At 30.1% G+C, this 27,599-nt stretch overlaps 3 protein-coding genes across 3 annotated transcripts; 2 read left to right on the forward strand and 1 right to left on the reverse strand.

Moving 5' to 3' along the window:
* Positions 1–3,754: 3,754 nt before the first annotated feature.
* Positions 3,755–5,839, reverse strand: HELRODRAFT_63669 (hypothetical protein; the record flags this gene model as incomplete). The annotated part of the gene is made up of 6 exons (XM_009011385.1): positions 3,755–3,841; positions 4,090–4,230; positions 4,414–4,764; positions 4,903–5,158; positions 5,358–5,527; positions 5,648–5,839. Coding segments are annotated over 6 exons (1,197 nt in total), but the record flags the coding sequence as incomplete, so codon positions are not given.
* A 2,506-nt stretch (positions 5,840–8,345) lies between these two features.
* Positions 8,346–17,745, forward strand: HELRODRAFT_155611 (hypothetical protein; the record flags this gene model as incomplete). The annotated part of the gene is made up of 22 exons (XM_009011386.1): positions 8,346–8,546; positions 8,636–8,760; positions 9,756–9,897; positions 10,199–10,295; positions 10,672–10,748; positions 11,061–11,156; positions 11,390–11,470; positions 11,809–11,907; positions 12,306–12,361; positions 12,681–12,794; positions 13,099–13,239; positions 13,418–13,472; positions 13,957–14,055; positions 14,612–14,743; positions 14,910–15,037; positions 15,209–15,313; positions 15,538–15,664; positions 15,913–16,063; positions 16,380–16,436; positions 17,024–17,187; positions 17,421–17,519; positions 17,644–17,745. The coding sequence occupies 22 exons, from the start codon at positions 8,346–8,348 to the stop codon at positions 17,743–17,745; spliced, it is 2,448 nt and encodes an 815-aa protein (XP_009009634.1).
* Positions 17,746–22,193: 4,448 nt separating this feature from the next.
* Positions 22,194–26,376, forward strand: HELRODRAFT_63042 (hypothetical protein; the record flags this gene model as incomplete). The annotated part of the gene is made up of 6 exons (XM_009011387.1): positions 22,194–22,385; positions 23,019–23,105; positions 23,327–23,407; positions 23,724–23,805; positions 24,164–24,288; positions 26,095–26,376. Coding segments are annotated over 6 exons (849 nt in total), but the record flags the coding sequence as incomplete, so codon positions are not given.
* Positions 26,377–27,599: the final 1,223 nt, after the last annotated feature.

A 27,599-nucleotide genomic window follows, 5' to 3' on the forward strand; every position in this document is an offset into this window, starting at 1 on the left:
GGTTTACAAGCATACACATGAGACATATAACACAAGCATAAATAACAAAAAAAATTTCTTTGTTTTTGTTTTCAATTCAATGGGTAGTGGATAATATTTCATCAACGGTGACTCCCAGACGTGTGTGTGTTTGTGTGTCTCTCTGTGCGTGTGTGTGTTTGTGTGTGTGTGGTTTGTATGTGTAATTGACAGGATAAGATGCAGAATTTATTTCGTTATCATTTGACCTATATATCCTATATATATATATATATATAATATATGTGTATGGATTGATATGAATGTGTATGGATATGAATGTGTATGGATGGATATGTGTGGACATGAGTGTGCGTGCATGAGTGAATTATGGATCTAACGTACTTGAGGGAGCATGAATATGCTTCGAACGGTAAACTTTTTACGGTAAACTTTCAAAATGAAAATGAATGTGTGTGATAGTTCTTTTACGGTAAACATTTTATAAAAATAGAATTTGTTTTGTAATAGACTTTCTACGATAAATTTTTCATAATGAGTTAATAACATCATGATTCTCGCATTTGCCTACGTAATGATCCTTTAACGATAAACTTTTTAAAATATGCCAAAATTGATATTTGAATTTGTTTCTGTAATGAACCTCTACTGTGAATTTTTCATGTCGATTCAATCTTTATTTATTTAATTGTCAATATTATGGGAGGCGAACATTATTTACTTTTGAAATGCAAATGTATAAATTTTTGTGACGTATGTTCGCGTGCACGAATTGCCATCATTTTTAATTTCTTCTTTTTCAATTAACTTTGTTGAATTTTTTGTTGAACTTGGTTGAAAGGACAACTTTAGTTAAGGCACTATCACAAGTATTATGCTTACTTTTTTGTGCTTCTTCCAATAAATAAATAAATATAATATATATACATGTATATAAAAATATCCTATATATATATATATATATCATATATATATATATATATATATATATATATATTTCGTTATCATTTGATCTATGTATATATATATATAGGATATTATTTATTTGTGCATTTCCTCTCTTGATGAATTATGGAGATTTGATTTACTGTCGCTATAATAATAATAATAATATTAATAATAACAATAATAAATAAAAACAATGATAATAATAATGATAATATAATGATAGCTACAATTTTAACGGCAAAAATGATCATGAATACTATTATTAAATCATATTCATATACATTTGGTATTTTTAACATAACACCAACGCAGCATACGTTTTTAATTGATGTGATATAGACAAGAGAAACCACACAACAGATACACACATCGATACGTACACTGACACACCGATATACACACATACACTCTCTCTCTCTCTCTCTCACACACACACACACACACACACACACACACACACACACAAAGATCTACACAACACAGAGATACGCACAAAGATATGCAATGCACACGGACACACACACATGTATTTTGGATGTAGGTGCAACAATGCTATAAAGTGATTTATTGATTAGGGAAATGGGACGGACATTAGAGAGAGAGAAAGAGAAAGTCAAGAGAGCTAGTAAAAGAAAGAAAAAATAGACAGATTAAGAAACAAAATGAAAATAGAGAAAAGATAGAATCAGACAGACAAAAAGAAAGAGAGAGGAAGGAAGGAAGAAAAAAGAGTAAGATCCAAAGTCTATTGAAAATGGGTAAAAAAGTTAAAAAAGAAAAGATGAAAAGAAGGAGAAAAAGTACAACGAAAGATAGAGAGACGGAGAGAAAAATGAGAATGAGGAGAGGTTGAGCTAGGGACAGACATAATGTTTACTATTTTATGATTGTGGCGCCTACAAGTTTATCTTCGGCTCATGTTCAATTGTTTTATTGCTTCATTCTTTTATATAAGATGTTCATGATGATAATTATGATGACGACGATGACGATGACGCTTATGATGACGATGATGTTAGTGACGATGATGATGACGACTACGATGATGAAGTTGACGACGACGATGATTATGTCTGTAATGATTTAGAAGTTGCGTGTGATTATGTTGATATAATAGAATGAAAATTGTTTCTGTTATCAAGATAATGGTAAAATTGTGACGACGATGACAAAAGTGGGGGTGATCATTTTTTATGGAAAAGGAGAAACATTTTTACGTAACAAAAACAAACGCTGTTACAACAACAACAACAACAATAACAACGACAACACAACAACAACGACAACACAAAATAGCACAACAACAACCATAACACTAATGTTCTTTAATTAATCCCAAACAACCTAATTAATTGCATTATTAAGTCAGCAGTATCCCGTCGTACAATATGTCTTCACTTCTATCTGTTATTAATACAACAATATAAATAATAATAAAAAAAAGCAATAATAATATAAAGATTAGAAGAAAGAAATTATTTTTATAATTTTAAATCATCTCATCAATTTTCTTCTGAAATTATTATTTTAACTTCTTAAGAGGCAAATCGAAATAAATGGTAACGGTTATTTTCTTTTATTGACAAAGTTATCAGTGCCACACACACACACATACACACACACGTACAGAAACATCATTATCAGTATACGAAGTTACAAGTCAGACAGAAAGCTCGGTGGTAACCAAGTTAAACGAAGGAATGGACGATCACATCATAAATCATTCCTTTCAATTATAAGTTTGTTCGTTTATTCATTCTTTCATTCAGTCAGTCATTCAATCAGTCAGTCATTTATATTTGAACGTAATTAAAAATTATTCAAAGGTTTTATATTACAATTTGCAGACAAAGCTGATTGTTAATTGAATGGACTTGTTATCAACAATTTGAGCGTAAATCATACTCAGTATTCATTTATTTCGAGAATGAAGTTTTAATCAGGGGGAAGGAAATTAAATGAATCACTCAACTCAACCTCTCCATTGAGAACAATGGCATGACGGCTAACAGGAACAAACAAGTTAGAGGTTCATATTGGTGATCAATATTCATCAATCCTTCTAAAAACGATTCGATCCAAGAAACAAACGATGGATCCATAATAACTTAAAAATAAGAATATTCGTAAAGTTATCACCTAAATTTAGGATGGTGCTGTGTTTTGCACTAGTTTAAAAATCCAACAACATTCAATACAACAGTATTTTTATCCAAGCAACCCTGGTGAATACCACACAATTTCATAGTTGTTGAAGAAAAAAGCTATTCTTTCCGGACTTTGTGATTCGAAGTTAGTTAACTCAGTCAAGAAAATGACGACAATTGAAAGAAATATATATATGTATATCATAATATATCAAATTAAATTTATTAGTAATATATTAAATTACATTTATATTGTTTCGTTAAATAACCAAAGAGTTACAAAAAGCATTAATTTCAAGTAGGTCAATCAATCATCCATCAAGGTTTCAATGAGCATAAAAGGCTAGCAAAACAAGAAACTGTTCAGATGTAAATGATAAAATCATATAAAAACATTATGACGAATTTTACGCGTACGCAATTTCATCCAATATTTTAGTGTTAAGGTTAATAAAACGCAACACTTTATATAAACGCAAATTTACTAATTAATGCAACATACAGCGACATAAATATACATACCTGAACGAAATAAGAAACAACAAAATGAAGAATGAATAAGTTAATGAAACAAACTGAGAAACGAAATGAATATGTAAATCATGAAGAAATTAATATTACATCACAATATAGGTTGAATGAAATTCATTAATGATGATGATGAGATATGCAAGTCCAAGTTAAATTCCTTTTTGTAGGATAGTCGATAATAAGGTCTTGTCCTGAATCACTGACTCCAGCTCCTGCTCGTTCACTCTGAGTGACAGCTGTTTGTCAGAAACAAGATAATCATTATTCATTAATTATTAAAACTAAATTCATTTTTAATTAAAGGCTAATTTATTAGCAGATAGAAAAACAATGTCTAGTAACCAATGTATAATTATAACTATAATTTTTCATGTAAAATTTCATGTCCCCAATGAAAATTCTTTTTTTTTTGTTACAACAGCTTAAAAATTAACCACTGAATACATATTTACACAAGTAAGAAGAAATGAACAAAAGTGTTTACCTTATGAAGTCTGACTTGTTTGTTCTTTTTGATGGTCATCATGCCTTGGTCTTCAATGGAGAGGCAGTGACTCAACAGTTCTCCCTGATCAACCCTTCCAAACCCATTCTTCAGGCAAACCTTGTTCAAATTCTCATGAAGCTGTACAAATAGAAAAGAGAGTTGTAATAATTAAAAAAAAACTGTTGTAGAAAAAGTTACAATATTATTTCAACAATATTGATCTGTTCTTGCTTGCTGTTTACAAAATTGAAACATTAATTAAAATAAAAAATTTTCATAAAATTGATGAATTAGAAGAAAATAATGATCGAAGGATCAAACCTTTCCAAGGGTGATTTCCTTGCTACCCTTTGCAAGTTTGCCCATCAGCAGCATGGTGCACATGACCAACATCTGCTGCAGTGGAATTATCATCGGTGCGTCTGTCTTGAGAGCTACTTTCTGGATGAAGACCTCATTTATGACTTTCAAAATTACTGGCACTGTTACTTTCTTGACACCAGTATTTAGTGCTGCTGATTCATTGAGTTTGGACTTTTTGACCTCCATCTCAACAATCTCAACAGCCCTGGTGCATATGTTCAAAGCCATTCTTAAATCCCCTGCCATTGAAGAAACCTTGCGAGAGCAAAAGTTAACTGCTGGTGCATCAAGAATCTGTTCCCCCTCGACCTGATGGCAATCAAAACCATATCAGTATATTTAGTGATGTTAAATAAAACTGAAACAAGTTATGCAATTTATCTGAAAGTTAAAGCAGAAATAACAATTTAAATGGGTGTTTTGATAGGCAAGAATTAATAAGCTCACGAAACAAACCTTAGATAATCTATTGAGGATGATTTGAGAAATTTCATCTTTCGAGTATGGAGTGAAATTCATGAGTTGAGGTTTGCAGCTTTCATCTGATTGAAGTCGTGGCAGAATTCTGTCAGTGAGGTCAAGAGAGTTGGCAATCCCAACTAGGATCAGTTTAGAATTCTTGAGTGATGGCCACCCAAAAATTGTGTACAATACTTCCTGATTGCGAGAATCTAACGAATCTATTTCATCAAGGACTAGAATTCTGTAAAATTTTAAATAATATTAACATTTTTAATAATTAATACTGCATGAAAACATGAAAAGGTTAGAGGCTCTGGAGCAACTGCCTTCCCGCGGTGGAGCCGATTGGACCGTCAAATCAGTCGATCCAACAAACAGTTGCAACAAACCCTCCTCACCTGGATGAAAAGATTAGGTCATCAAAAAGAAAAATTACAAACATAGATTGCTGGTTTGAGGTGATGAAATCTTCGATGTCTGCAACTGCATCCTTGGCACTGTTTGCACTTTTCTTTGCAGATGTTGGTGACAACAACATCCATATGTTACTATATATTGCCTGACTATTCCTCAGACTCATGCAGTTTATGAAGACTTTTGGACTAGATGTCTGGACGAATGAAATTATAAATATTAAATGTTATTATGAATTCAATAAACATAATATTATGAAAATGTTCCATTAACAAATTTGTATTACATAATGAATATCATGAATCCTATTACTAACTGGTATACTCTTGAGGGCAAAATTTAACACAGCAGTTTTTCCTGTCCCTGGTGCTCCTGAAATGTACATACTGCCAGGTTTTGATTGGTCTATATGATCAGCGATATAATTTTTCACTAATTTAAACTCAGCGTCTCTGCAAACAAGAAAATCAGGTAGTGATGTTGTCAGAGCTTGCTTTGTTGAACTGTAAACATTCTGTGTCGTTGCCTGTTGGGTCTGGGCTTCCTCTGGTAGTGTAGTACAACAAAATTAAATTAAAATACAAATCATGCATTTAATTTAAATTTAACTTGAATTTATCTTTTTTTTTAATTTTTTATTGTGATCATTTCATTTTTTAAACTATCTATTTCAAATTAAGAAGACAAATTATCCAAATTATAATATTAATTGCTCAATGCAGCAAATACAAACTTTCAACTCTCTTCAGTTTAACAGGCGAGCTCGGCGAATTCTCCTTATCGTCTGCAGCATCAAGATGATCAGCAACGTGAAGTTTCACACTTTTCGTTCTTCGCCTATTTGACTTTTTTACTGGAAAGTTGATCGTGGACTGAACAGAAGCCATTTCCAAATTCAAAACTATCAGATGGAATTTATTTTTCAGATCCTAAAAATTTTTCATTTGAAATAATTCATCAGATGATTTTAAAATTTAAAATACCCGCAACTTATTTATATTAAATATACACACCTCGTAAATTTAGCCCTTACAAGGTAAACAAAGCCCTTTAATATTTCGCGCTAAGCGCCAATATAATGTTGAAGTTGTAAATATTATTTCCAACAAATTATTTTTAATAACTGCGGTAATTTGTTTAAAATAATTTATATGGTTGTAATTTGTTTTAATTGATATATACGATTGTAGTGTCGTAAATTAATTAATATTTTATTACAATTTTTTTGTCATTTTTTTACAAGTGTTGTTAGTTTAGTAACGTATGAAAATTATAGTATTACAATATCCATGGTACTTTTGCTGTTAATTTTTGTTGCATTCTAATTATATGGTTGCATTGTTGTTTTTTCTGTTCTTTGCGTTCTATTATTTTATGTATCATGAAATTTTTATATCCGTTATTAGCGAGTAATTTATTTTCTTCTCTTGCGTATAAGTTCGGTTTACAAAAACATAGATCATATTCTCTAGATATGTTTGACAACATTCACTATTTCATCAAAATTAAAGTTTACGATTGAAAAAAGACAACCGACGATATACTACTATTCCTAGACGTACTACTACAAAATACTCATAATGAATTTAAAACCTCAATATACACCAAAGCAACAAACAAAGGTTTATGTCTTATTGGAAATAGTGAATGTTTGTCATCAAAAGACTTCAGTATCCATACGTATAAATTTATGATGGAAAAAGTAAATGAATAAAAAACGACGGAATAAATGAATTGGCCAAAAAATGAGTAGTTGGTTGATTTGTATATTTTAGTCCGCTCCATGGTATTTCCATATATATATATATATATATATATATATATATATATATATATATATATATATATATACCACCTGAATACATGCATATGGTCTTATCCAGTTGCATTCTTCCCATTCTTCTTCTTCTTCTTATGCTTCATCCTTTTAGGACATTGGCGACCACCAACCAATTCAAACTCGATCTTTAACACTTTGTAGTAGTTGAAATGTGGTGATATTCAACAAGTGACACAAGGAGTTCGCGAATGTTATCCGTTGTTGACCGCGATCTCCTTTCCCTGCTCTTTTATTATTTAAATGTTATGAACTGGATAAACATTGGCATTGCACACCTATTATAATCGCTGCATGGGCCCGCGATAAAACGATTTTTATTAAAAAAAACTTTGCCAAGAAAAATGAACGGTTGTCTGGGCGTATGATAGCCATGGTAGCGAGTTTAATTATCAATCGAAAAACGCTTTCACTAATGGTTGAAAGATTTTTAATCGATTTTTAAAGTCTTTTTCGATATTTTGTTAAAAAACTGAAAACAAATTGCAGATGGACTGTAAATCGGAGCATATAAAGTGCATGATATCTTAAGATGATAATATCCTCAGTATTTCAAAAACAATATGGTGAGTTAATGACGCATTTAAATGGTGCCAGGTTCAAGTCATAGCTTAATTTAATAATAGCAACCGATTCGCATATTCGCTTAAGTACTCGATAGACAAATAAATTTAAATGTTGACAAGTAACTCGCCAATGCCTACTTAACCGATTACTTTAATTTTTAATGTATCTATGTTGTGTGCCACGGTCGCCGGAATTATTAATTCACACCTTGAAAATTAAATATAAATTTAATTTTATGTTTAGTTTCACTTATTTATTATTCTGAAAAGTTTAATTGCTGGTTGGCTTTAAATAAAAATTATTGCTCCGTAAACAACTGCAAGAAGGTGGTGCCATCTTGCTTTGGGAAAAACAACAAAGGTGTTTCTCAGCATTAATTAATCTATTTTATTTTATCTGACAGACATCACTCAAGCGGTTGAAATTCATCCATTTTATGTTTTCTGCTCTGAGATTTTAAGGTTTACAGTATTGATAGTTAATATTAAATCGCTTTTATTATTTTCACCACCATCTGCTTATCTATTATTTTTTTACTTTTTATTACTTTATTAATTATTTTACTCACTGTCAGGTTTAGGTAAGCAAGCCAGACGCCGACAGTTTTGCCATGCCTACACCAAAACGATTGCGTGATTTGATAAGAGAAATCAGATCTGCACGTACAGCTGCTGATGAAAGGGCAGTTGTCCAAAGGGAGTGTGCTCAAATTAGAGACACATTTCGTGAAGAGGATAACACATACAGATGTCGAAATGTTGCAAAATTGTTATACATACACATGCTAGGGTATCCTGCTCATTTTGGACAGGTTGGCATTATTACTTTGCATGTAGTAACATGTGTATTAAAACAACAAGTTCCATTGATGAAGTTATTTACTGAATTTATTCTTTTCAGTTGGAATGTCTGAAATTGATTGCATCTCCCCGGTTTACTGACAAACGAATAGGTTACTTGGGGGCTATGCTGTTACTAGATGAACGACAAGATATTCATTTGCTTGTCACTAATTCACTCAAAAAGTTAGTTTTCAATATGTTTTGAAATATTTTGACAAGGTGAGTTGATTTTTTTATTCATAAGTTATTATAGTTGTTTAGCCTTTTTCTCTTTTTATTCACTTGATTTTGTTGATTTAGAAAATAATTTTATTTGGATTTTTTAAAATCTTCCATTCTTTTATATTAATTAAAACTGTCAACTCATTCATACTTACATATTTCAAATTACTATATTTTGTGATTTTTAAAAAATCAAATTTACAAGTGCAAGACCTGTCACAACATTTTTTTAATTTCAAGAAAGAATGGGAGAATCATGGTGCAAAAGAAATTAGTTATGAATTTGCATAATTTAATGATAAAAATTAGACAAAAATGATGGTGCAAAATGGTACTGCATTAGATGTTAAATTTTACTGACAAAATAATTATTTGACTTATTTGATGGGTTACCAAAAGTATTACCCGGTTGTTGAGCTGTAGGCTGAGCTGAAAGTGTTGGTTTGAAGTAGGAATGAATGAATGTCTTGTGTTGGAAAATGGTTGTGCTTGCATTTTGTTTTTTCTAGTTAGTGAACTTAATTCATCTTTTTAATATTTAGTTTTCTTGTCTAATGCAGTACAAATTTAATTTATTACTTTTTGGTAATTGATATTAACATTAATGAGATGATACGTACCTGTCTGCATGTTAATGAGCATCAATGTATTTAGGTAGGTTTGCACTGGTGGTTCAGCTTTGTTGAATATTGTGATCAATATCAAATTTTCATAACCTAAAGCTTTCTTATAGTTAATTACAATTTATAAATATATTTTATTCAAATTTGAAGTATTCACATTTTTGCCTTAAAACATTTTGATTATGATAGACATTTTGATTATGAATAAAGTTCTTGAAAAATTACTTCTGATAAATTACTTCTTTGATTACATGAATAAAAGCCTTGAAAATTATCGTTTTTTATCAATGTTTTTTGATAATATACTAAAAGTATGTCTTCTCCCTTTGCCAGCGATTTGAATCATCAGACACAGTACGTGGTAAGTTTGGCACTATGCACATTGGGAGCCATTTGTTCAGCCGAGATGAGCAGGGATTTGGCAGGTGAGGTGGAGAAGTTAATCAAATCTTCCAATGCCTACATTAAAAAGAAGGTTTTTATCTGGCTCTTGATTTTTTTTTTTTCAATAAAAATAGTATTTTGGTACCGTTTATTTGCTAGTTAAGTTTTTGTTTATATGTTATTTATACTTGTATTAATAAGGATAATATAATTTTGTATTTCTTTTCTAGAATCTTTTTCATTTAAAATTTGAATGCATGGATCAATATTTCAATGATTTTCTTTCTTTATTTTCCCAAACCTCAATTTTTTCTATTTGATTTATTGAAATTACTTTTCGGTCGCAATTATGTCTAAGTGTAAATAACGATGCTAGCATGTTACAAACTTAGGCTGCTCTGTGTGCTGTGAGAATTTTAAGGAAGGTGCCTGATCTTATGGAGATGTTCATACCAGCCACTCGGCTACTTCTCAATGAGAAGAATCATGGTCTGTTGGTGGGTTGGTCGGTTGGTTGGTCGGTTGGTTGGTCGGTTGGTTGGTCGGTTGGTTGGTAGATTTGGTTACTGGCATGTTTGTTTTCATGGTTGTGTTGATTGATTGGTTTGTTGTTTTTTTTAGTAAATTGAATGATTGATAGATTGGTTATTTGATTGGTTGTCTGATTAGCTTATTGACTGGCAAGGTGAATTTTGTGTGAAGTTTATTGGTCTTTTCTTTGATTTATCAGCTGATTGATAATAAGGTTGATAAAAAGATGCTTTATTTTCCTGATTTTTTTTAATTTTTTAACTTTAATCCTTGATTGCCAACAGTTATAATTATAAAAAATGGCCACCATTGTTTTATTCTCTCTTCCGACCAGGGGTATTACTAACAGCCATATGTCTGATGATCGAGATGTGTGAGAAAAGTCCTGACATGTTGGATCATTTCAGGAAGGTGGCTGACCATTTCATTGATTGATTGAATGAATGAATGAATGAATGATTAATTGATTGAAAGTGTTTTACACGAATAGTTTTTTTTACTAATTTATTTATTAAAAAATTGGTATTAATACAGTTAGTACGTTACTTGAATAGTTGTTTTTAAATGAATAATTTCAATTTTTTATTACAATTTCAACAAATTTTCGGTTTAATAAACACATATAATTAAACAGTGATAGAGCAGTTTTAAATTGTATACTATCTGTATATATTTAAATAACTCATGCATTAAATAACCAAACAAAAAAAACCAACCAACCAGATGGTACCACAGTTGGTCCGCATCTTGAAGAACTTAATCATGGCCGGTTACTCACCTGAACATGACGTATCTGGCATCAGTGATCCATTCCTACAGGTCATTGTTGTTATCATCTTTATCATCATCCTTCTTTTCATCATAATTTTAGTCATTATTGCCATCTTAGTTGTCATCTTTACCATTTTTATTATCATCATCCCTTTGTCATCACTAATTTTATTATATCACTAAATGGAATTAATTAGAATTTGTTTAAGTCTTATCATCATAATGGTTATTATACTTATTCGACAGAGGTGAAACAATTATATCTGTATATAACTATCCAGGTAAAGATATTGTGTTTGCTGAGAATTCTGGGACGCAATGATCCAGATAGTAGTGAAGCCATGAATGATATATTAGCTCAGGTGGGTAATTATTTAATTAATTTTCAATTCAGCAGAATATCTTTTTCAATGTACTCCCGTTTATGTTTCATTTAATTTTAAAATTATTTACTATTAGACAAATTATTTGAACGTAATGTTCTCTCCTAATTTTTTTTAATGGTTACTATAATACAAAATGTATTTGGGCAAAAAACATTATAATATAATATATAATGTGAAAATTTTATTCTTAGATGATTTTATTTAATTTCTCAGCTAGCTAGTGTATTTAAAGTTTTTTTTTCATAGACAAGTCAGCTGCATCAGATCAGATTTATGTTTATAATTTGTATTTATGAGAATTTCATAATTTTTAGGTGGCTACGAACACAGAGACGAGCAAGAATGTTGGCAATGCTATCCTGTACGAGACATGCCTAACCATCATGAACATCAACTCGGAAACAGGCTTGAGAGTAAGTAGTACTGTACTGTAAGATGTGTTGCTGTTCTGTTGTGCTTTTCTTTGTTGGAGTGTTTTGTTCTGCAATGACGATGACATATTTTTATCAATTTACATCTCAATGAAATTCTTCTAAGTAAAATGTTAATACTGAATACTGAGTAAGAATACGTGGAAAAATACTAATTATTCTCATTAATTTGTGTATGAAATGTTGAATCAAGTTGATTTATCATGAATTCACATTGAAACATGGATATTATAAATATCATTATAATGTTAATTTGACTGGTAAGTCGATTTTCTGACATGTATAACTGTTGAATGAAATAGACTAATTTATTAGTTACTTATTTAAATATAATTTTATGGATAATGCTGGTTAAAAAAAATAATTTTGTAATGATGTAGGTTCTTGCCGTCAACATATTAGGAAGATTCCTATTAAACAGCGATAAGAATATTAGGTAGACTGTTATTTCTTTTTCCATCCAACATCTGTTAATCCCATTGTTTTTATTTAATCAGGCAACATTGTTTGAATACATTTAATCACAATACTGCAATACATATGTCACACAATTTTATCATTTTCTGTGTGAAAGATGGTTTTAGAAGACTGTAGCAAACCGTATTTATGTAATAATAAAATTCAAATATTATTTATCAAGTTAGATTTTTGTTAAAAATTGTCATTGGTTTAAAATCTCCTCCTAAAATATTTTATCCACTTTACTGTTTTTTGTGATATTTATTCAAGTAAGTAAGCGAATGTTGTTAATGTAGGTATGTGGCCTTGAACACCTTACTAAGAGTTGTACACGCAGATTACAACGCTGTACAGAGGCACAGGAGTACCATTGTTGACTGCCTCAAAGATCCTGACATCTCTATAAAGAGGTTCATACTTTTCTGTTCATTTTACGCATTAATTCATAACAACACAAACACACACACACACACACGAATTTGTTAACTTAATTATATATGTAATTAATAATATAATTAAAACTTTCATTTTGCATTAGTTTTGTGAGGCTTTATGACCACCATGTATGTGCATAAAACTCTATTACAGAACGTATAAACATTGAATTACATAAAATAATCTCTGTGATCCAACATGTTGTTGTGCTATTAACAACTGTAAATGGAAAATATAATCATATTTATCATATTTATAATCATAATTATATCACAACAGGAGAGCCATGGAGTTGGGCTTTGCACTTGTTAATGGCAACAACATCAGAGGGATGGTCAAAGAATTATTTGCATTCCTTGAAACTTGTGACCCGGAATTTAAAGCTGATTGTTCATCTAGTATTCTATTGGCTGCTGAAAAGTCGGTGAAAGTTATAGGATGTTGGATAATATTTCATTTAATTAATTTTAATAATTTTAATGTTGTAATATTGAAATAAAATAGTGTAACAATGGGTAGTATTGTTTTAACAATGTAGCTTGTAATGGTAACTCAGTCCCATGAAAAAAAAACAGTACATTGCATAATTTTGAATCAGGTATGCCCCGAACAAGAGATGGCACATTGACACTGTTATGAAGGTCCTCACAACAGTTAGTGCTGGTACTTTATAAATTTATCATGAGATGATATGATTGGGAGTCTAATGGAGTTATCATTAAAATTGAAGCTGCTATGCAATCAGTTTGGTATAAATACAATTTAGTGTACACTGTATTCAATAATTTACTATGATAGAGATTGTCGCTATAGTATGAAATGAAGTTGGTAGATGATGTGATGATATAAATAGAATATGTATTACCTAAAATATATGATAGATAGTTTGAAAAGAATGTTGTGATTCTTCTGCTAGCTTTCTTTAGAATTCTCATTCAAACACGTTTTGCACTTAAAATTTGTTTGAGAATAGAGCTGATGAAACTTATGTGAAGCAGCCTCATTGGCTGCTACTAACTTTAAATTATAAATTTACCTATCTATAATTATTTATCATTGATAATATAACTTGTTGAATAGTAGATATAACACACACGTGTTGAAATGTTAGTATAAGAATTGTATGCGCAACATTAGGCAGGTAATTATGTTCGAGATGACATGGTCTCCTGTCTGATACAACTGATTCAAGAAACAAATGTCCTACACGTCTACACCACACATCAACTCTGTAAGGTCTGTCTGTTGGTGTTTTCTTGCTGTATTGCTATACTGCTGGTGTGTTGTTATACTTTTGATGTGTGGTTTTTATACTGTCTATGTGTTTCATTGTTTAATATTGTTCTTTCATTATTTTGCTTTCATCAATTTGCTTCTGGTTTTTAAGTATGTTTTGAATTTGTATTTTAAAAAGTTATTATGTATCTATATATACATTTACATACAATGTGTGTTGGTATGTTTCATTGCTGTCTGTTTTAAACCATTGCTCTTATTTATTCTGTGTTCATTCACCACACTGTTTCCATGCTATTTGATATTACTCCTCTTTTAATTTCTCTTCAACATTTTTAAAGTAATCATCTATATACTAGCAAATGTTTCTCAGTGTGAAGCAAATTGTTGAAAAGAGAAAGCTGAAATATTAGCACCTACTCATAGATTAACATCATCTTATTTATAATCCTCCACCTGTTCGCTTGTTATATGTTCTGCATGTTATATATTAGTTCCTTAAGTTTCGCAATTTCTCCGCCCATGATTACTCTGTTAAACACTGAACAATGCATAGGCTCTGATGGCTGACATATCCCAACAACCCCTGGCACAAGTAGCATCTTGGTGCATTGGAGAGTATGGTAATCTTTTATTTGTTCCCACCGGATCTGGAGGGAAAGATGAGGATGACGATGAACTTGTGGAGGTTGGGTCTATTTGTAGTTTTATGTATTGAAATTATTTTAGTTGGGTACTATTTTATCCCATATTTTAACAACCTGCTGTTGAACAGTAGTTTGTTTAAATAAGTGTATAGGAAACTTAACAAGTGTAATAATAACAACTAGTAATCTCTTCTCATGTACAAACAGACAACAGAGGAAGAAGTGTTGGAACTGTTAGAACGAGTCCTTGTGAACAACAATTCAACATCAACAACAAAGCAATACGTCCTCACAGCTATTGTTAAACTGAGCACTAGATTCACACATACACTAGAGTTCGTATTGAAAGTTAATTCTACAAAAATCATTCAGTTATCTCTGCTTTGTTTTATTAATATTTTTCCATTTTCAATGTTCTATTTGTTTTCTAATTGTTCTTTTTCTTTTAATTTTTCTGTAATCTTCATGCTTTCAACCATAATCAACCGACCACATGGCCACTGCAGTCAGATACGTCGACTGATTAGCATATTTGCAGCCAGTATGAATATCGAACTACAGCAGAGATCCACCGAGTACTCGACTCTCTTCAGGACCAGTGATAGTATAAGGTTCGTTTCGTATATCTCCCCCTTCTTCCTCTGATTTGGTGATGAGTGTTTTTATCTTGCTAATGAAAATAATGCTGATGTGGCTGGTTATAACGACGTAATCTTTTTATCATCATCATTTATAGTGATAGTGTATCTATGATATGCATAATGATTGAAATATAACTTATATCTTTCATTTTTATTCTACATGAAAAAAATCTTCACACCACAACCAATGATAGGATAGGTCTGTTGGAACAGATGCCCATATTGGACAAGAGTGGTTCCACACTGGCCAATGGAGACACACCTACCATTTCAAATGATGGCATGGAGGATGTGTATAACAAAAAGAACACACAGTCAGAGGTTTGTTTGTTTGTTTGTGTGGGTGATGTTGTTGACATTTTCTCTATTGTTGTTATGATAGGTAGTATTTAGTGTTGTAATTGAATTATTTTTTCTTCTGTGCTTTCATTAAGGTTTTAATGTTTAAAGTTTGTTGATAAAACTATCCACTTTTATAAACTATTATAAATAAACTAGATTATAAACATATTGATTTCAGTTAACACTGGTTGATGTCTAAAGTTAAATTTTAATCGAATACTCCTCAGTGTCAAAACATATTAGATGTATTCGGAAACGACTCGCCAACAACGACAGGCAGCACATCACTGACTGCCAATCAACTCAGCAACAAATCTGCACAGAATGATTTGCTGGACCTCATCTTCGACATCAATGCTGGCAATGCTAACAAACCAGGTATATGTTGATACTACAAAATTATTTTTTTCGTTCTTATTTAAGTTTTCTCTTTAAATATATTTTGGTTATTTTAATTATTTTCATTGAATTAGTCGATTAATTAATTATTATTATTTTTAATTATTGTTTTTTCTTAGTTAATTGTTTTTATTATTTACTTATCTGCCTACATTTTCAAATCATATTTTCGCAAATTTTTCAAAATGATTAATCAACATTGAAAGTCATTTGATCCATATACATCCCATTCATTTATTTTCAAAGTAAGATAAATGACTTAATGACTGAATTCAATACCATTTTTTTTCGTAAGCACACCAGCCAGTCATGCCTAACAACAACAACGCGAGTTTAATTGATGGTTTGATTGGTGGCCCTCAGTCTAATTTCATCCAATCAAATTCAAGTAATGCACCACTTGATGATCTCCTGTGTGGAGATATTTTTGGAGGGAACTTATCAAATGGAGGTACTTTGCAGTCTAGTCTAAATAGTGATGAGTATATAATTATATTATCCACAGTTATTTAAAACTGGTTGACGATGAGTTTATACCATTTCAAAGTACTTTTTATAATAACTGCCCTTCCCTGTGATGATATTTTCTAAACTTTAGCCAGCACTTTTTTTTTATAAATTTTTCAGATTTCTTTTTTAAAAGTTTGTTTACTTCTCCTAAAGCCCCTTTCTTCTCTGCATAAATATTTCTTATGTTTAAGCATTAGTTTTAAGGTTTATGTTGTTGTTTCACGCTACCATTCCTATCCAATTGTTCATTTTATTATGGTAAGATTTGTGCTAAGTACCAAATTCAGATAAGACATTCAGAAATGTCAGAAATTTTTATTTGGTGATTTGTATAATTTGTCAGCGCTTGGCTATCTTCATTGATAAAATGTCGCTATTTTAAATCATTCCTTGAATGAAGTATTCTTACAACTGATTCTCTCCACATAGGCATGTCTATTTCACCTGGATTTGTAGCATTCGAGAAGAATGGCATAAAAATCACCTTCCAGTGTCAGAGAGTTGATGACGTCACCGTCAACATCACCATGACGACTGTTAACTCATCCTCGCAACAGTTCAATGATTTCGTTTTCCAGGCTGCTGTACCGAAAGTAAGTACTTATCGTATCTTCTTTAAATAATCAAGCCATCATTGCAGTTGAGTGAGCAATAAAAAACTGAAAAATTAGTGCTTTTATTCATAACTCCATCGCGTTTTATTTTGTACAGAATGTGAAAAATATATAAATAAAACATAGTTATGACATCATTATTATACCGTTATGTTACTAATACAGCATCCTTGTAACATTAATATACAATCGTTATAACATTTATGCAACAGACATTCCAGTTGCAATTGTTGTCTCCATCCTCAAACGTTCTCCTCCCAAACAACGCAGGATCCATCAACCAGATCATCAAAGTCACCAATCCTAATAAGGTATGTTGCATCTCCACGCATTTGCTCTTTCTTCTGCGTGTGTTTGGCTGGGTTTTTTTTATCTGTAAATAGTTATTCAGCATTTTTTGTATCAAAAATAATTTGTTTTGTCCATTCTACCTAGCAACCGATTCGAATGCGAATAAAAGTGAACTACAGCATCAATGGACAGTCCTACACTGAGCCTGGTGAGGTCAACAACTTTCCAAGTTGCCTCTGGCAGTGATCATCATTTTAGTGTAATATGGCAAATAATATCTAAATGAGTACATGTGTGTGTGTCTGTGTGTGTGTCTGTGTCTGTGTGCTGCGTGTGTGTGTACCGTAATTATTACCATTCAATTGTACCGTGTTACGTATGAGAATGTTGTTTTAATTATTATCACTCCTTGTACACGTACGTACATATTCTTATTCTTAATTTATTTAATAATTTATTTCGCGTATAAGGAAAACTACTTGTACAAATTACGTTTATTTAGATTATTATTCCTGTTATTATTTATTGTTATTAATATTATTGTTGTTAAAATTACTTATTATTATTGTTATTTGTTCTTGTTTCACTATAAAATGTATTGTCTGATTGTATGCATTCGTAATGGGATATGATGAAATATTTTTTTGTAATATCTTAAAATTGTGGTGATAATGAAAGTTTATCCATTTAATTTAAGGTATCCATTATTCGACATTTCTCTGATTATCACTTTTTATTATTTTTTGTCTTGTTATTATTATTATTTTTAGTATTATTATAGTTATTTTTAACTTTTATTGATATTTCCCAGTTTGATTACTAGTTTGAAGTAAAATTTTCTTCGTTTAATAATAATCAACCACATGTACCATTACAATATAACCTTCAATGTTTTTTTCTTTTTAAAATTCTTAAAATTTGTAAAAAAAAATAATGATGGAAATAATGTATACTTACGTGGCGAGCATTTTATAGTTTGCAGGGCACATGTTATTTCATATAAAATACAATGACTTCTTTTTTGTCATTGTTACTGATATGATTTTCTTAACGTCATCATAAATGACGTCATCGTCATTATTTACTGTTTATATTTTTGTAGAAATAATTCCCTTTTATTTTTTACTAATTTTTCACTAATTGTACAAACTGCCGTAGAGTAATTTTCTAATCATCTTAATTGCAAAATAGTTATTTACGAGTGGATATAAAATTAAATATAGAGGCATGTTAAAATTATTGAAAATTCTACGTAAACAGTGGTAATAAACTGAAATTGAGAAAAACCGGGAATTAGCGAGAAAAAGAATAGGCCATCTACTACTTTTAAGACCTTTGGTTGAAAAGATCCTTTGTTTCCACCGCAAAATTCCGGATCCGCTATCATTGCTTATTTATTCTTCTTATCATTTATTAGTTCATCTTTTTGTGGGTTTTAAATATCATTCGACCAAGGGCCAATCAAATCACTCAAATTTTTGCCCCGAATTTGTCAAAAATGATAAATACTCTTTGAGGTCATGTCCGACAAATATTATTATTGTTATTTTCGTTATATTATTCAATATTTTAAAATAATTAAAATTAAACTTGTTTTATCAGATAATTCATGAAAATTAAGTTAAATGGCGATTTTAATAATTAGTAGGAATCTGTTTTGTCTTTAGAAAGTAATTTTCTTATAAATTCAACAATACAATTCAAGTATAAATAAAACAATTTAGCGTTATTCAATTTGAAACGTAATTTAGCGGCTGGATAGTTCATTAATGTGATTGGCTTGTGATGCGAATTTAGATATGATTATTATTTATATTTCTTCCGAAACTTGTTTCTTTTTTAAATTTTGAAATTGATTTTCATTGCACGCACACAACACAATGTATTAATGGCAGATTATCTAATTACAATTATTTAATTTTTTCAACTTTTTTTTAAATGATTAAGTTATTAATAATATTAATTAGCTATATTGTATTTTTATAGGCCTACAACTGTAAATCACAGACGATTCTGTTGTGTAATGTTATCTTATCTGTTCGAAGTATTTTCCTTTCCTCTCTTTCTTTCTCCCTCTCTCTCTCTCTCTCTCTCTCTCTCTCTCTCTCTCTCTCTCTCTCTCTCTCTCTCTCTCTCTCTCTCTTTCTTTCTCTTTAGTTACATGAAACTGGAATAAATGTAACTCAAATGTGTTTGTCATTAACTTTAATTGATGTTATTTGTTTCATAGATTTGTGTCAATTTTTTTCTATTCAATTGAATGCTTACATCCGTCTGATTCACTGTCATACACGCGCGCGTGTGTACTTGGTTAATTATATCTAATTAAACAACTGATGAAATGTTTTAATTTTTAGTGAAAAAAATTAAGTTTTGTTCAGGGGTGTAGGATTCGAATGCTGCTCGGCCAATCAATCAAGCTTAAAATTTTGATATTCATATTAATTTACACATATATTTATGCGTTTAAGTTTGTATAAAGTGGTCTATTTTCATTTATTTAATTAAATATATTTTTATTAATATCTTTTAGATTATATGTGTACAATTTGCATATAAATTCACCATAATCAGTCGGTTTGATTGTAAAAACACTGTAAACATTTCTTTGTCTCAATTTTCAAAATATATAACAAATAAAAAAAGATAAGCCATCAAAAATGTACTAAAAGGCGTCAACAGCGATAGAGGAAAAAATAAAAAAGCATTTGTCAAAGTTTCCTGATTGGAGATTTTACAGTGGCCTACTTTTAATTCTTACGTTAATAAAATAGCTGACATGAATTCGTTAGCTTAAGAGGCTTAGGTGAATTGCACCCAAATTTTTAATTTGCTCTTGTCTGATGTTACGCGGTTGTATCTTCATATTTCATCATAAGCTGCTGTATGAAATAACATGAAGTCCGTAGAACAAGCATGCATACATGTACTACATACAGACATGTATGCATATCACGGATATATATATAATATATATATATATTATATATCCATATATATAATATATATATATATATATATTATATATCCATGATGCATATGGTCGATCTGATAGGGTAATTAAAACACACGCGTAGTGTTTAAATTTATTATTGCTTTACATCTAAATAATTGCACTCAATTATAATAGATAAGTTAATAATTGAGGTTAGATTATAATTTTGTACAAAGATCATTAAGAAAGAAGATGTAATGTTTTTGTAGTTATGTAAATATTTGTATTTATCTGTCTTTGTCCTAAGACAGATAAATATTATTCACTTCATCTTCGTCCACATTCATTTCTAGGTCGGCTGTTTCGTTTTATCTGCTTGGTCCGGTTTCGTTTGGCTTGCTCCGTCAGTGGGTGGGGTGGTTTTTTAGTTATTTTAAGTTAAATTATCATTAAATTGTTTAATATTTAATCATTTTTATAAGAATAATTAAAAGTTCCTCTCCTGCTTCTTGTGGAGTTCAAAATAGATGTGCATCTTCTTCATTATTTTTTTTTTCATAACTTACTTTTTAAGTTTTAATTAAAGTGCGTTTCTAAATAATTTTCATAAATTTCATTTGGCTTCTTTCCGGTTTGTGCAGATTTTAATTTTCTAGCTTTATTATTTTGATAAAAATAGATTGATGCTCTGTCTTATAATAAATTCTTATATTTGTTTCATTGATTGTCTTTTTAATATTAATTTAAAAGTTTATAATTCAAAACTCTAATTTATTAAGTAAGTTTTATCAGATTATTAATATTAAGTAAAAATAAAATATTATTCAGATTTCATAGTTAGCTGATGGAATAACTTTTTTAATTTTGTTTTATTTTTTGTCTTTGTCTTTTATTTGAAATTTTTTGACTTTATTTTTATTGATTTTTTTATTATTTTATTGTTCATCTCATTGTTTGATTGTTTTTAATGTTGCTTCAATAGTTTATGAGTGTTTGTTTTTATATGTTATTGTTGTATTAATTGTGTAGTTTGTAGTAGGTAAAAGGCTTAGTTAATATTGTTTTCACTACTTGCCATGTATTATTCTATCTTTATAATTGTCTGGCATTCATAAAATAATTATAAATTTTTTCCATTCTTCTATATTTGTATAAACTAAAGTAGACAAAGTAATTTAATTGAGTGGTAAATTATTCTATTTTTTTATTTTTAAATAATACAATTTAAAATTTGATGTGCTTTTTTTATTTTCCTGATTACTTTTGTTTTATAGTTTTGTTCAACCATTAGAGACTGTAATTATATAAAACAGTGTAGTGATTATATTAAAAAGTTAAGGTAGATAGAACTTAAGTTTTTTTGAAATACATAGCTTAGAATTTTAGTTTTTGTAAATAATTTATTTTATTATTTTAAAAATATTGTTGTTAATTTGATGGCTCAACAAATGTATATATTTATATAAAAAGTATTGGCTTTGTTCAATTAATTACAATCTAAGTTGCTTTTAACGTGATATTTATGTTTATTTAATACTTTGTATTATAAATTTGAAATTACTTTTCTCCATAGGATACTATTGGACTCAAATTAAAAATGGAAATTGTGACAAAGGCCATTGACTATTATGACAGCATTAACTACTCAGGTTTAGAAATATTATTTTATTATTATTTTTCAAATTAAAGAGTTTTTTCTTCATTATCAACTAATAAATTAATTTTCTGAAATTATAAATTTTTTTAAATTTCAGACCCTGACCCCAGAACAAAGGATTGGTTGTTGTTGAGTGAATCCCCAAAGCAGGTGCATGTGTTGTCAGTGATGTACCTGGCATTCGTGCTGCTGGGTCCGATTATCATGCAGCATCGAGAGGCATTTCAGTTGAAGGGAATCATGATTGTTTACAATCTCTCTCTCGTCATGCTCTCCATTTACATGTTTGTTGAAGTAGGTTTGCTTCTGACATTGTATATGCTTTTTTTTTATTAAGTTATATAGATTTTTTATAACTATATTTTGTTGTAAAGTGTGAATCTTCTCTTGTTTCTGTCTGTTTCATTTCAATTGATTTATTTCAAAGTGAGATGTGAACATTATACTTTTACTATAAATCTATAAATACTGAACAATTGTGCTCATTAATATTCTTTTTAGTTGTTATTAATTTATTATGAATCAATTTTTGTATTTTTTTGATAGCTCACATATTTAGAGTTGATTTTTTTATGTAAGTTAAAAAGGTCTAGTTTCTAATGCTGATACATGTTTATTTAACTGTTCTGTCTGCATATGTGTGAATCCACACATGCATCAACTGAATTTTTTTCAACATATTTATTTATTTATTTATACAACTTTATTCATTCTTATATGTATCTGTTAATTCATCCATCCATTCATTTGTTGATCCGTCCATTCATTTATTTGTTAATTCATCCATCCATTCATTTGTTGATCCATCCATTCATTTGTTTATTCATCCATCCATTCATTTGTTGATCCATCCATTTACTTGTTAATTCATCCATCCATTTATTTGTTGATCCATCCATTTATTTGTTAATTCATCCATCTATGAAGATTGTGTCAAGTGCCCTTAGTTGTGATTATGGTGTTTCCTGTGCGGTTTACAACAAACAAACCATCAAAAACCCTAAAGAGATAAGAGTATCTGTCATTTATTATTTATTTTTCATTGGTTCATAATTCATTTTTTATTTTTATTTATTTTGGTCGTATTTATAAACAATCATTCAACATATTTTTTATTGATTAAAGCTTTTAATTTATTTAGAAAATATAATCGATTGAGTTTAGTGAAAAAATTATTTAAAATGTTGAATTTCCAATTTAAAAAGTTGGTTATTATTTTCCACAAGATGGCTAAGGTACTATGGTGGTACTTTTTCTCGAAAGCTATTGAACTTTTTGATACAGTGTTGATGATCTTACGTAAGAAAAATAATCAGGTGTGTTTATTCATTCATCCGAATATATTTGCTTAGGCTATTTTCTACCATGTTCTTAGATTAGTTTCTGCTCTTCAAACTTTTTTAACCTTTTTAATGAAACTTTTTTCAATGTTGTTTTCAGTACAAATTTTATTTAATTTTATCAAATTTTTTTTTCAAATTTTATCAAATTTTTTAGATTAAATATGATAATTTGATATTTTTGATGGCTTGCACAACTCTGCATTTTAAAATTTGGCTTTGAAAATCTTTTCTAAGTGTGATTGATGATGTAACTACATAATAAATTATATGATGAAATTTGTTGCTATAGGTGACATTTCTGCATGTGTTTCATCATGTTTCCATGCTAAACATCTGGTGGAGGGTAATGGTGTATATCCCTGGAGGATTGTGTATGTACAACTCATCACTATAGTTATCATTGTCATTCTAGCTTTGTTTCTATTACTCTATCTCTTGTCAATCTGTTAAGCAGTCATTTATTCCATTTTTTTACCGTTGTATCACAATTATATTATGTTTACTCAGTCATTGTGTTGCTTATGTTCAACAATATCTTTGGATGTGTTTGCGACTATCTGGTAATTCATCTTATTAGACTTTTCTCATTTGTGCATCACTTATTTTTTCATTATTTCTGCCTGATTGTGTTACAGGGATGTTTATGAAAAGTATATTGTAACAATGTTTTGCTCATTTTACTTCGGAGACATGATGAAATTAAACGACAAATAAATTTTCATCTGGCAGCCTACTTTGGAAGTGCACTGAACTGTGTGGTGCACGTCGTCATGTACACTTACTATGGTCTATCTGTTGTCCCTCAGCTCAGGGAACATCTCTGGTGGAAGAAATATCTCACCATGTTTCAACTGGTTAGTTTTCATCTATGGTTGCGTCTCTGTTTTTTCTTGTGCGTGTGTGTGTGTGTGGTGTGTGTGTATTTTCTTCATTCTCTCTACAGTGTTCTCCTGTATTGAGATTACATTGCAGTGTATTGAGTATTGATATATTTATTTATTTAAAGAACTGCCAGACCAGAAGTTATCACTAACTTGTATGGTCTCGGGTAAGTACACAAAACAATATAAATAAGCGTACATAGACAAAATATATATATGCACACATTTACATACGTTCACAGAGGATGCATAGCATACACCAAACTGAATGTAGAAAGGTGTATAGGAGAAAAAATAAAATGAAATAAATTAGCAGAGACGTCTTATGCAGTGAAAATGAGTGATGGAATACACATTATATTGATTGACTGTAGGAAGATAAGAGTAAAATACTGCATGTATATAACAGAAAAGTAGCAAACTGAAAACAAATGCAACAAACAATATAAAATTAAGTGGGAGATAACTCAATAGAAGCTATAAAAGCAGTAGGGATGATGAAGCGGAAATGATTAGAATGGAAATAATACATACATAGGTGTCCATAGAAATAAATAAAAAAAAGGAAAGGACATATGAATAACTATGTATACATATGCAGTGCATGCAGGCAAATAGAATTTAAATATAAATGATTGTTTTAGCAAATACATTTAGCTGAAATTTTGCCTGAGTAATAAAATTGTAGCAATGAATATATATATATATATATATATATATATATATATATATATATATATATTTGTATGTATGTATGTTACTGTTGACTTTTTTTTCTATTTGTAATATTTATATGTACACAAAAATGTGACTAATATAAATAACGATTTTATAATGGACTTTTGAATATATGATGGTTATGGCTATGTATGTATGTATATATCTATCTATGTATGTATGTGTGTAATCGCATGTTTGTTTGTGTTGGTGTGCGTGTGTGTGTGCGTGTGTGTCAGTGTGAATGGCGTTTTTCTGATGGACGTTTTATGAGAATAATGTTGTGACTGTTTTGATTGATCGTTTGGGAATGATTATTTTCAAGGATGAATGAATGATTGTCTGTGAATTTTGAATGAATGTATGAATGAATGAATATATGTGAGCCCTCAATGGTTCAATGTGCATGTGTCATTTAATTTTTGAGCTGTTGTAAGCGTTATTTATGTAGAGTTTAGAATTTTTAATTAGTGAACAATCATTCTTAAGAAATTTCAACTTTTGTCAGGATTTTTTTTTCTTTGATTTTTAAATTGCCACTATTTAAGTGTGGTGAAGTTCATTTTACAGGATGTCACAGATGTAAAAATGTTTGTTTTAGTTAAATCATTTTCATTGAATATTTAAAAACCAACTGATTTAAAGAAAAGGCATGTTGTTGTGTTTTTGGCATACACTGTAAAGTTGTTTCATTAAATATGTGCATTAACTGCAATATCTGTGTTTAGCATATCATCTGTTTAGTTTGGTTGATATTACTTATTGAACTTTGTGTCCCCCTGCTTTTTCAGATCAAATTAACTAATACATTTGAAATGTCATTAAGTCTTTTAAAAGGTATTATAAGTTGTATATGGTAATTGTTTGTGTGTCTGTGTGTGTGCGTGACTGTGTGTGTATGATAATGCAACTTCAATCATTATTTTTAACATTTAACATAACATATCAACTAAGTCTGAAATCACATGAAGTTGCCTCCGTTTTAAACCGCACACAAAAAACAACATTAAAGAGAAAACAAACACACACACACGCACACACACACACATGGCATCACTGCAGGTTCAGTTTGTGATCACCTTCGTGCACACGTGTGCGTCGTTGTACGTGCAATGTGATTTTCCGGTGTGGGGGCAGTGGCTTATGTTCTACTACATGATCATCATGCTCATCCTCTTTTCAAACTTCTACCTCCATGCTTACGTCATCAGGAAGGAGAAGAAAAAGATGCCCAAGATGAACGCTGAGGTGCTAGCTAATGGGGGAGATAATGGTGAACTACCAGCTCAAAACGGTGGACAGTTTGCTAATGGATATGACAGCAAGAAGAAAAAAAGTGCTTAAGTTGTGTTGTTGGTTTTGTTGTTGCCATTCTACACCAGGTTTAATGTTTGAATGCTTCTGGAGAATATTTATGAAAATAAATAAATATGTGTATATATATAATATATATATATTCTCAAATTTTTATAATTGCCAATTACATTTATATATTTATGTTTGGATCACATTTATTACAAATGCTTTGAATTTTTGTTATTGGTGAAACTTCTAGATGCATTGTTAGGTGTATCGCAATTAAATTTTTTTTTAACAAAATTTTAATTTATCGTTACTAAATTTCTGCTTCCCGTTACTACTCTCGTCATACTCATCGTCATCTTCATCATCACTATGGGATTATCATCTATGGCGTCATCGTCGTCGTCGTCGTCGTCATACTTATATTTTTTTTTTTTATTGAACGAAGTTGTTAACGCACCGGTACATATTTTACAGTAGCAATCTCGTCCTAGCAAATAACAACATTTTCTCTTATCCATTATTTAGCCTGAATGCCATTTTAAGTTTTATTTTCTGTGCGTGCGTACGTGTGTGTGCGTGTGTGTGTTTGTGATCAGTTTTTTTAGATCTTACTTACACGCGTTAACTTTTTCTCTTTTCATGATTGATGTTGTTATTGAATCGTCAATGACATATATCAGTATTATTATTTTTTAGTTGGTTGATATTTTTATTTTCTTTCAATAAACTTGTTTGCCTCTGGTCGTTTTTGTTTATATAATTGTTCCAAACTGTGAAGTTTTGTTTAGGAAAATTTTTAATTTCTATGAAACTCTTTATATAATAACTTATTTCGTTGTTAAATGACATCTCGTAATTTATATTAATTTATCCATCATAATGACGATACTGTCGTGTCTTATATGAAGTAATATGCTTTTTCTAGATCTTTTAGAAAAAATGTTTCAAGTACTGAAATTAATTTATTGCATGCTGGTTAATACTTATTTATATGCAAACTTTTTTTACATACAATAGGCGCTTACAAATACGCTAATAATAATAATGATAATAATAATAGCGATAAACACAAGCGGAATATTCGTAACATGTGTGCAAAGGGAATGTTATATTAACATTAACGCATTGCATGCTGTTATGTTTGCAAGATACTGGTTGGTTGGTTGGCTGGCTGGCTGGCTGGCTGGTTGGCTGGCTGGCTGGCACGTTGAATGGTTGGTTCTAAGAATGCTAGCGAGCTGTTTAGTATCTGCATCTGATGA

This window comes from Helobdella robusta (assembly GCF_000326865.2).
Source record: "Helobdella robusta unplaced genomic scaffold HELROscaffold_1, whole genome shotgun sequence".
NCBI classification, from domain to species: domain Eukaryota; kingdom Metazoa; phylum Annelida; class Clitellata; order Rhynchobdellida; family Glossiphoniidae; genus Helobdella; species Helobdella robusta.